We start from the raw sequence: 14098 nt of genomic DNA, 5'->3' as shown, positions 1-14098 counted from the left end.
ATTTCAATCTAATCAAATTTATTAGAATCAAGTTCAGTAAACCAGGTTCTCTTAAATATTAAATGTTGCTTACAAATGTAACTTCTATTGCAAATTCCATATTATAATGATTCTCCAAAACATTTTACATATCCTTAAGAAAACAGATATGTAGACAAATTACCCTTTATCAATATGTATCTTTTTTCCAACATATATCTTAAACCTCATACAAATTTTTCACATTATGGGTTGGATTTTCTTCAACTTGTCTTTTTTTCATCCCCAAACTACATATCTAATTACTGAACAAGACAGAATAGAACTCTCCATCTTCCAGCTTTCTACCACAACTTAGAATCTGGCATAAATTCAGGGCAGGGCAGGGGACCTATGTCTACCTGCAAACCAGAGTGTGCATACTGAGCAGGGCTTACTCTACATCTTCTTGTTCAGCTCTTGCCTGCCATTTGAAGTTTTGAGTACTAATACAATTTTAACAAAACATTTTAATTTTCAGTTTCTTTGCAATCTGGTTCTTTGCCTAGAAATGACGCATTCTGTAAGTTTTTCCCTTGGGTTACACTTCATCTTTGTTTTAATGGGATTTTCTAAGTCCAATTATGTACATTCTGTGTAACTTTTGGCATTAAGGCCAGTTTGTGTACTAATTGGATTTTGTCACCCTACATGTTACAGTAGTACCCCTTTCTCTTTTATAATTTAATAGCTGTTTCATTTGGCCATTAATGATTTTTACTGGCAGTGATTATCAAGTTTAGTTTTTATCCCTTTAAATTCACAAAGCCAAAATGATTTTTCTTTCCTAGGAATGCCAGAATCACCTCCGCAGATATGGAAATGTGAATCTGGAACTGGTGACGCGAATCATTAGAGATGGTGGCCCATGGGAAGATCCAGTGTTGCAAGCTGTTCTTAAAGCCCAGCCAGCATCTCAGGAGATAGGTACTTCAGGAGATTCAAAATCAAAACCAACATTTGTGAGAAGCAAACACAATTTTGTTTCCTTATTAGAGCAGCAGTAGTCATTTCTCTTTATTTTATAATACTGAATAATGGAGTAATTTATTTTCAAATGAAGAATGTTTAAATTGTTATTCTGATCTGGCCCAGACTGATTTTTGACATTAGATTAGGTACATTTATTTCAAGTAATGGGAATTGAGAATGTATTTACTGAATATTACTTATTTATAGGGAGTTTATCACTTCAGTTATAGTTTTAAAATCTGTTTAAGAAAGAATATCCTTATTTATAAAAGTAAAAATAAAAACTTTTCATGAAACCACATGGGATCTCCCTTACACGAAACTCCATAAAGGCTGGAACTCTGAATTTATTCTCACCAACACTGTATATTCTACAATTAGTCCAGTGCCTGGTGTAGAGTAACTATTTAATATAAGTATTTGTTGAATAAATGAATGACTAACTAAATGAATAAATACATTTTAATACTAATTCCAAATACCATCATAGAGCAGTATTTCTCTAAACTTCATCTACTAATAGAAGTTCAGTTTTATTTCATTCCCTTACTAGCTATATCCTTCTTTGTCATCACCTCCTGTCAAATAGTAATCTTCCTGTGACCCTTGTGGGCCAAAATTTCTTTTTGAGTCAGGAGAGTCTGTCAGCTACTTAATCCTTTTTTTTTTTCTTTTTTTTTTGTGTGTGTGGGTCACTTATTATTAAACTGCTCTGAACTTAAGAATATTTTGTGTCACCAAACATAGAATGTTTGTTTGGAAGCTGTGAATATAAGCACAAAGGTGTGGGAAACATTTGAAAGTGGGGAGGGAGCCTATAAAGCAAAGTTATAGGAAACCAGAGAAAAAAGAGCTCACAACCCTGGAACCAGTTAGTCCTTGACTGGTGAGAAAGATACTTTATACTACAGATTATGCTGAGCAGGTTAGGATATTTCCATTTACGCCAGGTTAAGTGTGGGGTAGGTTGTAAGTGGACCTGAAGGAGGGAAGAGGCTGTGATTCTCATATTTAAGAATAAACCACCTGCAGATACAAATGTAGAACTATGAGAGTGAGAGAAGATGAAGAGAGAAAACCAGGAGAATAAGTACAAAGTGGGGTATTTGAGATAAGACTTTAAGAAAAGGACTAAGGTATATATGACAGTGGTAGAGAACCCAATAGATACAAAAGAGATGTGTGTGGATCTTGGAAAAGGATTAAAATAGAAGAGAAAATAGGAGAGGGAGACAGTTGAAGCTGAGGAGAAAGAGTTAGATTATTTAGGAAAAGTATAAAGTATCTAATATAGTAAAGGCAAAGTTTACTGGGAAATGTGGCCAGTGGAGATAGGAGATAGACAAAAGCTTCAAAAGGAGGGAGGAAAAGGGAGAAGAAAGTTTGGACGTCTACAGGAATTTTTAGCCTCTGAGTAGAAGCTAAAGCAAACCTATTATTGGTTGTTCTAAGGGATAATGGCCCTTTAGACCGCATATCACATTAGAATAATAAATATTCCTTTCATAACTACACTAGCAAGCTTCTGGAAAAGCTGCTCTAGAGCCTCATTAATATGGAAAACTTTTCTTTAGTTAGTGATCATTACAGTAAAGATTAGGGTGAAGTTTATTTATGTATTAACTACAAATCAGTGTTTGCCCATCATATCATAACCAGAATTACAAGGCTAATGTTTAAGCCAAAATAAAACATTACTTATAAGCCCTTCATTGATTAAACATATGTAAGTAATCAAACAGTTTTGGATTCAAAGTCATAGAATAAATGTTCCAGTTTTGGTCCTGCCACTTAAAAATTCTTTTTCCTTGGGCAAGTTATTTGACCTCTCTGAGACTCAAGAAATGTCACAAATATCATAAGACCTTTCATAAGGTTATTGTTAGGTCTAAATAAACTTGTGTAGTTAAGAGTGCTTATATATTTCAAACTGTGTGAATGTAGGTATAAATTAGTAATTATCCTTATGTAATACATGAGCATTTTAACAAGCAGTTCTATTTGGCACTATTTTGGATAAATTTTAAAATAAATTTTTAAAATAAAATATATCTCATTATTGTTTTTTCACTAACATATTGCTTTTCTAATTAATCTGAATTAGTGTGGTTTAATGTGATAATTTAGGATTCAGCTTTTTAATCTTATAGTAATTAAAATAATGGGCTGTAGGAAGAGAAACTATGTAATCTGAGACTAGAAAGGCATCATAGCCAGTACCCTTTGAAACATATTATCAAACTAAAGAGGAAAATTTATTTTCTCTTTCTTAAATTTTAGGGTTTTTTAAACTCTTGAGTGCTGTTTTGGTATTGTTCTTATTTTCATTTTTCCAACCATATAACTGAAAATTCTTTTCATAAATAAAGTTTACTAAAGAAAATGTTAGTTAAATAACTTGTTAATCTCATTAGATATCATATTTTAGTGGTAAAGTTTCAAACAAAGTTTTAGAGAATCTTTTCTTGAGGGTAACAGAGTGTTTCTTTTTAATATAGTGAACAAATATTTAAGTTCTGAAAATCCACTGTTCTTTGAACTACGTGCCAGATACCTAATTGCTTGTGAACGCATACCTGAAGCAATGGCTCTTATTAAATCTTGTATAAATCATCCAGAAATCAGTAAAGACTTGTACTTCCATCAAGCATTCTTCACATGTCTGTTTATGTCACCTGTGGAAGACCAGCTATTCCGTGAGGTATTGTTTGAGATTTTTGCCAATTACCATTTTAACCTTACCAAAGGGGGGCAGGATAGCTCATTATTATTGAATTATTTTTTTCATTATACCAATGATTTAAAGATCACATTATCTTGATGTGTTTTCTTTTGGCACCATTCTTTAAAAACATGTTGAATTAGAACCTGATATTAACAAATAATTAAATTAATAAAATATATTCTCTAATAAACATTACTTGAACTTTTGGTGTGACAGAAAGGGTCAAATAAAAAGCAAAAAACACTGTGATTTTGCCTTTTACCTAATGTACTAAAATGCTAAATGCTCATATTTATTTATTTTTTCAAGATTAAAGAATGAATTTTTTCCCAATATGGAAACTACTTGCCTGCAGGTTCTAGGCATTAATGAAATTACAAGCACTCATTATAAAATGAAGGTGCTATGCAGTAAAAATAAGAAACATTAAAATATTTCTCTATAATTCATCATTGCCAGTAGTTTCTTCTGTTTAAATACTTAATGAAATTAGCTTTTTAGACATTTTTAATGAGATGAACTGATTTTTCCTTTCTCACAGCATTTATTGAAAACAGACTGTAAGAGTGGAATTGATATCATCTGTAACACTGAAAAAGAAGGCAAGACTATGTTAGCTTTGCAACTTTGTGAATCCTTTCTTATTCCACAGCTCCAGAATGGTGATATGTACTGTATATGGTAAGTATTCCTAATACAGAAATTAAAATGGTAAGATGGGTACCAGAGGGAGAAATGATTAGGAGTTTGGACTTCATAGCTATTTTAATATTGTGTGAAAATATTAAGCTATTTTAAAAATTTTGTGCAAAGAACAACAGTATAAGAATTAAATATCTTAAAAAGAAAATAATCATGTGTAACTCATTGTTTAAATTTTCAAGGTATGTGTTATAGTGAAACAATGTTTGAAATTAAGTTTTGGAGCATGAATTTTTAAAAAACATTTGAAAACTATTTAAAAGTTTTAAGTAGGATTTTTAAAAAGTGCTTTCAAATTTTAAGTTCTTTAAAACAATATATTGAAGGCATATAGTTCCAAATTATATTTGAACATTTTTGTTTTTTAGATTAAAATTTTCATATAGCTTAGAGAAAGGGACCTAGGAAGAAGTGCACTTGTCTTCTAGGCGAGTAGTATACTTTTCTTAGTTAAATTTTTTATTTTTATTTGAAAAATTGACCATGTCAACTGGAATTGCAAATAGTGGAAGAGAACAAGGAGATGGTGGTGAGACACGTGAACTTTTAAGTAGTTTTAAAAGTATTATCATGTTTTGTATTCTGAAATGGAATATAGTCATGACTGATAATAGTAGATCTTTTCCGATGGGGATAAGAATGTTCTCTGCCCTTAGCTCTAGCAAACTATTTAAATAGGGTATCTTTAGTCTTTTAATTTATTCAGAAGTGAATGGAACCAAGTGTAAACCAACAAACAGAAAGATCTGCTTTATTTTGTTTTTTTCTTTGTTAAATTTTTATTCTTTAAAGAGGGAACTTAAAATGGAATAATGCCTATATCTTCCAGCTCCTGGAAGCAGTGTGTGTGTGTGACTCCTACTTTCTAACCAGAAAAGAGTCTTTCTTTTTGACCCTTCTTTCTGAAAAACCTAAGTTTTTTTTTTTTTTTTTTGTACCAAGGATTGAACCCAGGAATGCTTTACCACTGAGCTATATTCCCATTCCTTTTTATTTTTAATTTCGAGACAGGATCTTGCTAAGTTGCTTAGAACCTTACTAAGTTGTTGAGGCTGGCCTCAAACTTGCCATCCTCTTGCATCATTTCAGCCCCCTGAATGGCTGGAATTACAGATGTACCCTGCTGTGTCTGGTCCACAATCTAGTTTTATTCTATCTCAAGCCAACAGGGCAAGCTACTATCCCCATTTCTTTTTCATTGTCATTAATAATAACAACAATAACAAAAATGTCCAACATTTAGTGAGTGCTTCTTATGTTTGATATATGCATTATCTCATTTAATCCACAGTCTTATGGAGTAGATAATACTATGTTCAAGCCATTCAGTTTGGAAGTAAAGCCAGGATTCAGACCTAGGCAGTTTCACACAACAGCTTGTGCTGTTAAACATTACCTACTAAATAAGCATCAAATTAAGGGAAAACCCCCATGTTGTTAGGGTGACTGTAGACTCTGTAATAGCTTTCTCTTAGAAATTAAGTAACTTGTTGATTATATTAATAGTTAATAGGGCCCTTTATAAGCTACCTGGGAAGTGTTTGTATACTGAATGGACCTTCTGATTAAAGGAAAACTGAGCTTTATTAACTTGACTTTATAGATTTCTAAATGAGGACTATCGGTGGTTTTCAAGGTGTTTTTTCTTGTTTTCCCTCAAAATCCAACATACAAGTAAAAATAAGATCTCATAAATTCATTCAAAATGGAGTTTTACAACTGCATGCTAAGATTTCTGCTTTGCCTGTTACACAACTAAAATCCATCTGGTAACCCATTCTGGCAAACTTATTAGGATCTTAGAATATTTATTTTATCAAGTTTTCTTATGACTTAATTATGACTTAATGAAATAAAAGGGAAATAAAGATTTTTGTCCTAACACAAAAAGAAAAAAAATTCCCTTCATTTTGTGCCCTAAGACTGTAAGGACCTCAAATTATTTTCTTAAACAAGCTATAAAATAAAAAAAATATACATTTCCAATATGTTAAACATTCATTTGTATGATATTGAGTAGAATATCTCTCCCATGATTTTCAACTGTCATTTTGTTTTAAAATTTGTTGAAGAGCTATGGTATGTCTTTTTAAATATAGTTAGTTGATCTGTTTCCCTTCATTCATATCCATCTTTTCATAAAACACTTCTTATTTGTAATGTCCACCATCATCTCTTATCTCATTCCATGTGTAGTTTCTCTTACTATAGTCAGTCCTTCAAGAGGGTTCAGCATTTAGGAATATAGTAGTTGCCATATTATCAGGCTAGGGGTATAGCTCAGTGGTAGTGTACTTGCCTCATGTTATCATGTGTGAGGCCCTGATTCAGTTCCCAATCCCCCACACCCCTAACACATACATAGATTACCAGATTATCACCGTAAAAATGGTTGTTGACTAAATCTTAGTGCTTGGCACTATAAAATTACAAAGACAAGAAATGAACATAAGAAATTACCGATTAAATGTCAATATATGCTAGACATTTCATTTATGTGTTTCATTTATCTCCCTTAATTCTTTTAATAAAAATACTGAATAAAAGTTAAGTGAGCATTGGCTTTTTAATCTTATTTTTGAAATTTCAGTTACTACATCTGTTGTCCCTTTTGATAACTTCTGAAACCAAAGCATTAAATGAAATTAATATATCTTCAGTCTTTCTTTTCAAACACTAAAATAATATTTTAAAAAATTTTTAAAAAAATGTTGAATAGTAATAATCTCAGTTTTTATGTATAAGGAAGCTGTAGCTGAAAGAGATAAAAGTCACAAAGCTAATAAAAAATGGAGTTGTAATTTACACTAGTCTGGGAGTAAGAGAGGTGTTTCACTAGCATGGAGGAAAGATAATATTTATTGAAAGCATACTGGAATGTGACATGAGACACAAGAAGAGCAGAAATACAGTCAGTCCTCAAGATAACTGCTATCAGGGACAGGGAGATTGCTAGTGTTCCTAAAAAATTTGTTTCCCCCCCCCCCAATTTATTTAGTTATTTTTTACATACATGACAATAGTGGAATGCCTTACACTCATATTATCCATTTACAGCACAGTTTTTCGTAACTCTGTATATAATGTATGTTCACACCAAAATTATGCCATTATACGTGTACTCTTTTTTTTTACATTACAATTCTTAATACACATATATACCAGTTTTTCATATCTCTGTTTGTATATAAGGTATGTTGACACCAAATTCAAATCTTCATGACATATATTTTGTATAATGATGACCATCACATTCCTACATCCTTGCTAATCCCCTTTCCCCTCCTTTTCCCTCCCACCCCTCTTCCTTATCTAGAAATAATCATCCTCCCATGCTCTCCTTCCCTACCCCACTTTGAGTCACCCCCCTTATATCAGAGAAAACATTCGGCATTTGGCATTTGTTTTTTTTGGATTGGCTAACTTCACTTAGCATAATTTTCTCTAATGCCATCCATTTACCTGCAAATGCCATGATTTGTTCTTTTTTATTGCTGAGTAGTATTCTGTTGTGTATAAATGCCACATTTTTTATATCCATTCATCCACTTAAGGGCACAGCCAGTAAAAGGACTTAAAAATTTGTTTTCTCTGTCATTTTGCTTCAGTGTCTCCTGCTCTTGATAGCAGAACACCAAGAGTCCCCAAATTTCATAATTTAGAGTTAATACCCCAGGGACTCTGGCTTGATTGGGATCAGTTTCCCACTCCTGAATTAATATCTTAAGTGGGAAGAGAGGTCACATAGGAGACATGACCATGGGAGTTTCATCCGTATAATATTAGAGCCATTCCCAGAAACTTATGGCTCACTGTTACCTCCAATTAGTATTTAATGTGATATTGAAATTTAGGGGTTTCATCCCCAATTACGTGTTCTTGCCACTATTACCACTGTACAACATGTCATTGAGGTGATTTATAATGTATTAAAAGTGGGGAAATGCAACCTATAAAACATATACAAGGAAGCGTATGAAAGGTATGAAGGGAATAAAAGGTAAGAGGGATGAGATCTGTTCTGAAATAGTTTTCACTTTAGTTTGGGGTATTCATGAAGAGAAACTTTGAAAGATGGCTGATCTTTGAAATGAGGAGTACAATCAGGATAAACAACAAAACAACAGTGAAAATAAATGAAGCAGTTTTACCGACAATGAGGAGACTACCCTAGAAGACTACCTAAGGCTCAAGTATTGATCCTTTTCACTCACACATGTTTCTGTTGCTGTTAACACTGAGTATCATTGAATAAGCACCAAATATAATGATCAGGGAGGCTGGAAACAAATCAGGTTAGCAACCACTGTAGTAGTACATCTGTAAAATTAAAGGGCCTAAGATAGCACTGAGAAAGAAGGATAGAGCTGAGAGCAAAAATATAATTGAAATGTAAATGTGCTAGAAAATAAACAAGTTCGGACCTAACAGGGTTGAGGAATATATAGTGTTACTGATCTAGAAAAAGATCAACAATTTGCCAGGAATATGATTAATTCTAACTAGGTTATTGTGATTGGGAAGAATTGAGAACTAGAGATTTGGAAGGAAGGTGTGAAACCTGGTGAATGTTCTAAAGGAGGATGTGTGGTGAACTGAAACTTAAGAGCATCCACACAGCTAGTATGAAATAGAGATGGAATTTTGGTTTTACTTCTTTACTTGCTATTATTTTCTGTGTTGTGTTTTCTGTATTTTATCTCTTAAGTAGACTATATGGTAATCAAAGTGTCCTTAGATTTGGAGAGAGGGGTAGGAAGTAGGATTTATTGGTGGGCATGACTAAAGAGGGGATAGGAAGCACAGGGGAAGCCCTCACAAGTACAGGGCTTGCCACTTGTCCAGGGACCATGATTAAGGATGAATAAGACCCATAGCCATTCAAGATGAACCACTTCTCAGTCACCATGTCTTCAAATTCATCTACATTAAACTTAGTAAAGCCCTACTTCTTTAAGATGTGAATCTTCTGTGACCAGGGAATTTGAACTTGAGCCCTGGCTAAGACCTTAATCACATCATGCTCCTTGTTCTGCAACTTGGTGCAGACGGACGTGATGATTTGGTCAGTATAATCTCTGATCACTGTGCCCTGGGGACTTCCAAAAGCATTTCAAATACCTGTCTGGAGCCCTCAATTATGAACAGCCTAGGAGACAGGAAGGTCCGTTGGATTCCTGTTTTCAAAGGACCCTTAGGGTAATCTAAACAAGCAACACACTTGAGTTATCACTGAGGATGCTGCTGTTTGCAAGTATTGCACCCTGGGGCCCCAAGAAGAAAGGTGCCCAGTCAGCTTAAATGGCTGCAAATTCCCACAGATTGAATACCTATGTGCTCGGCTTAAAGTACATATTCAGTTAAATCACTCAAAAAATTTTTTATCAGTTAGATTATGATGCTTTGCCTAACTTTTATGACAAGTTTTAAAAAATTCTAATTTGTTAAAATGAGATAATCAAATATATCAATTATATCTTCTATGTTTGCCTCAAAACCCACTGTTTCTAGCCTTATTTATCCTGTAAGCTTGGCTATATTTTAGGAAGGAATCTACCTCTGAAATATTTTAAATGGTACATAGCTTATCTGCTTAAAAGTATTAGAACCTAAAAAAAAGAATGATTTAAAACATACAAAACAATTTCAGAATCAATACGATTATTCAGAATTTTAATGTATATTACTTTTGGTACCTTAATAGAGTAAGATAGTCTACAACATTGGTTTCTAAATTTATAAGTAGGATAAACCAAAGTTTATGGCTTTTTGAAATTATATCAGTATTGGTACATTGGGATTACAATTTCTCTTTTGATCTAATTCTAGTATGCCAACATATGATTGGAATTCATTCCTTCATTGCAAAACTGTACCTTTTGGTCTCTTTTTTATCTTAGCTTCTGTTAGTCTTAGATAGATAGCAGAAGTAGTTTGGGGGTCAGCATACACATTTACACCCACTTCGTGCATATCTTTGCCAGGGCATCGGCATTGTAGAATCAGGGAAAGATAGCTAATGTCTGTATTTGAATAAACTGTATTTTTGATATTTCTCTTTTTTTTCTCATTTACAGGGAGTTGATTTTCATATGGAGTAAACTACAGCTTAAATCTAATCCTTCAAAACAAGTTTTTGTAGATCAATGCTACCAGCTTTTAAGAACAGCAACTAATGTGAGAGTCATATTTCCTTTCATGAAAATCATTAAAGATGAGGTAAATAGGATATATTTATCCCTTGAATTTTAAATTAAATTTAAATGACAATTCACTGAAACTCGAATCTCTTATAAAATTTATTTGACTATAAAATTAAAAAATAAGGAGGATTTTAAGACTTCATTCTCCACATATTACATCCTCCTCTCCCCTAACTCCAAACTCCCAATGTGGGAAAAAAGTCAGTTTACTAAAAATTTGGGAACAGTTGCTTCAATAAGAAGCTATTATCTCTTATGACTCAATATGTTGTCACTTTTGACATTATCCTAAATTCCAACTGTAAAATATTAATTTGCAAATGACCTTTACACGTCTATAGGGAACACCCGTTCACTGTCACAGAGAAGCTTAGTTTATAGTTTAACACTGGTTTTTATATCAAAAGGAACAATGAATTCTGGCATGTTTTGAAACTTAAGGACAATATTTAAAGTATTTATCTAAAGTAATTATAAAAACTCATTGCCTGGTTTTAAAAATAGTCCTGAATCAAGTTTTTCTTGGGTCACTTGCAAATGATCATAATTCTATATATGAATTTTACATAGTTATGAAAGTGAATTCTGTACTTTCCCCTTCAAATTTTATTAACATGATCTTGAATACAAAGATAGGGAAGATAAAGCCACCCTTTATTTTGTAGCTCCATTTAATTAACTTTTTGTGGGTTACTTTTAAATATATAAAGAGGCATCAATTAAATAATATGTTGTTTTTTTTTAATGACTTTCACTTGAAATACTAACAAGACTCAATACAAAGTCAGGAAAGATAAAGCTATCCTCCATTTTCTAGCTCCACTTAATTCAGTATTTATGTAAGTTACTCTTAAATATGTAAGGAGACAGCTGTTTAATAATATATTTTGATTTTTTCTTATTTATGTATTTATCACATCACTCATTAGATGTATGACCATATAGTAATTGTGTTCCCATGATACAAAGTTGGCAGCATTGTTTGGTTTTTCCTTTGCTTTTTTATTTCTAATTTTTAAATTGCATTTATAGTGTCCTTACTGAATAGTTAACTATTATTCAAATGTATTGTCAGAGTTACCTCTCTTGTATAGAAACAAACTATGGTATAGAACACTTAACATATGATGAGTATCTGAGTCCACTGATAAGACTTCATTTTAAAAAATCAAGATGTATCCATATGCATCTATTTATCTCTATGTTTACATATAGTTCTCATTTGTACCAAAAGTTGAGAGCCTGTGTTATAGGAAGTTTATATTATGTTGATTTTTCTGATTATTTATAGAGCTTTCTTACTTTCGTGTGTCTGGTTAACCTAAGAATACATAATAATGAGGAAAAATTCAAAGATAAAATAAACATTAAAAATATGATGCTTAATGGTTTATGCCCTACTAAAAAAAGCTTTTATTTGATAGAGTAGATCATTCAAGTGTTTCAGTGCTATGAGAAAGGGCATAGTTAACAGTGAATTCGGAAGAAGGTATCACAAATAGTGTATCCGCCAAGGCTTCATAAAGAAGGGAAGATGCTTTAGGTTGGGTTTTAACAGATGAGGACAGTACTAACATTTGTAGAAAATTGTGTAGTTTATAGAACACTTGTTCCTCATTTTATTATTTATTTTTCACAACTGTCTGGTGGCATTAATGGGGGAACAAGAAGCATGGTGAAGTGGATGGGAGTTGAGATTTTAGGGGTTAGGGGTTGTTCCTAAAGGGACTTGAATGCTTCACTAAACATTGTAACTTCAGTTTATCATTCTGAAACCACTAAAGGATTTCAGGTAAGGAAATAGCCTATTTACTTCTCTGATGATCTTAAAATTTAAAAAAACTTGTGCATTTGAATACTTTATAATCTTACAAGTCAAGAGAGAGGATGTATACAGAACTTAAGAGAAAGGTAGAGAAGGAATTATGTTTTAAACTAGTGGATCTTGAATTTGTTATACTTGGAAAATGTAGGTGAGAAAATTAATTGTAATAGACTTAAAAATTTTTAATTCAGAAAGTACTTCAAGCCATAGATGATGGATTTATAGGAGCAACCAAAAGATAGTAGAATAAATTTGATTACCATTCATTGTGCAAACATTTATTCAGTGGTCACTATGTACCAAACTTCCTTCTAACCATAGGAAGATACAAAAAATGAGATACTGTGCCTGTGATTTAGGAATTCAAAGGTAGGCATATACGTAGATAATTATAAAACAATATGTAAATGCCTCTTAGATATAAATTGTTAAGTCTTTCTTAGTAGAAAGAATAGTGATTACTTTAGGGCAGGAGCCAAAATGAATGGAGAGAACTGATTACAGAGTAGAATTGATACTAAAATAAGGAATAGATCAGTAGGAATTTATCACCCGGATAAAGTGGGAACAGTCTCTGAAGTTAAGGCCTGTTTTTTGGAACTGTAATTAGTTAAGCAGGGTTTGACATCATGTAAGGAATTAAGAGGGCATGATGCTGGCAAGATAGTACTCTTTCCTGTCATCTATAATCATATGCAGGCAGTATGACTATGTAACATATGCACCATATATGTATGTACATTTTATATGTGTGTGTGTGTGTGTGTGTGTATGATTTTAAGTATTTATAGATTCTTTCAAATTATTAGAGGAATTATTTATTTATAACTTAAGATGGATCAACAATAGATTCCTAAATAAAGGCTGTTACATTTGTCTTTGAGTAATTAATAAAAGTTTTAAAGTTTGAATTATTTTTAGATATTTTCCAGTAGGCTTAGTATTCTGATATTCTGTTAGATTGCCAAATGATAACTAAACTCTGTTCATGTACACTGCATTTCCCCTTTATTTGGATAAACATTTCTTGGGGTGGGGTGGTAGTTCAGTAATAGAGCACTTACTCAGCATGCACAAAGCCCTAGCTTTGATTCCTAGTATTGAAAATAAATAATATTAACAGTAAAATACGTAATGTTTAATATTCCATTATAAAAATTTCCATAATAGTTTTGTTTTTTGGTTTTGGAACTGTAGATTGAACCTAGGGGTGCTTTACCACTGAGGTACTCAACATTTCTTTTTACTTTTAAATTTTGAGACAAAGCTTGCTAAGTTATTGAGGATGGCCTGGAACTTGTGTTCCTCCTGCCTCAGTATCCCCAGTCACTGGAATTACAGGCATGCCTGGCATAAAATTATTTATTTCTTAACACTATTTCCAAGTTAACCCTTCTGTCAAAGAATGTAAGAGTGGTATTTAAAGTAATAAAGTGATCAAGCTTGCATTTGTAAGCCATTGTAATAACTAGAAACTTATGAAATATTTTGTTGTGGTTACTGAGTTTGTTAAATTTGAAAATTAAAGTGAAAACTAATGTCCTATCTATTTCAGATTTCTTGTTTTAAAAAAAGAAAGATAATAATAAACAGGAGTTAAAGCTACCAATTAAGGAAAATTGCACCTTGAAATACTGTATGCTAAAAGGTTTC

The 14098-nt window shown here is 32.4% G+C and overlaps 1 protein-coding gene and 1 non-coding gene across 3 annotated transcripts in view; one reads left to right on the top strand and one right to left on the bottom strand.

The window, feature by feature from the left end:
- Znf654 (zinc finger protein 654) overlaps positions 1 to 14098 on the top strand; it is a 72690-nt gene that overhangs the window by 52509 nt on the left and 6083 nt on the right. For both annotated transcript variants that reach the window (XM_026393993.2, XM_026393994.1), the window contains 4 exons: positions 810 to 945; positions 3489 to 3691; positions 4257 to 4396; positions 10495 to 10636. In XM_026393993.2, coding sequence (XP_026249778.1) covers positions 810 to 945; positions 3489 to 3691; positions 4257 to 4396; positions 10495 to 10636 — 621 coding nt within the window. The remainder of the gene's footprint in view (positions 1 to 809; positions 946 to 3488; positions 3692 to 4256; positions 4397 to 10494; positions 10637 to 14098) is intronic.
- LOC113186537 (small nucleolar RNA SNORA70) lies at positions 9593 to 9728 on the bottom strand. Its single transcript, XR_003301303.1, has one exon. It is a non-coding gene; the product is annotated as a small nucleolar RNA SNORA70 (small nucleolar RNA).

This window comes from Urocitellus parryii, chromosome 2 (genome assembly GCF_045843805.1).
Source record: "Urocitellus parryii isolate mUroPar1 chromosome 2, mUroPar1.hap1, whole genome shotgun sequence".
NCBI lineage: Eukaryota > Metazoa > Chordata > Mammalia > Rodentia > Sciuridae > Urocitellus > Urocitellus parryii.
Note: the sequence above shows the minus strand (reverse complement) of the source record. Positions and strands in the feature narration are given on the sequence as shown.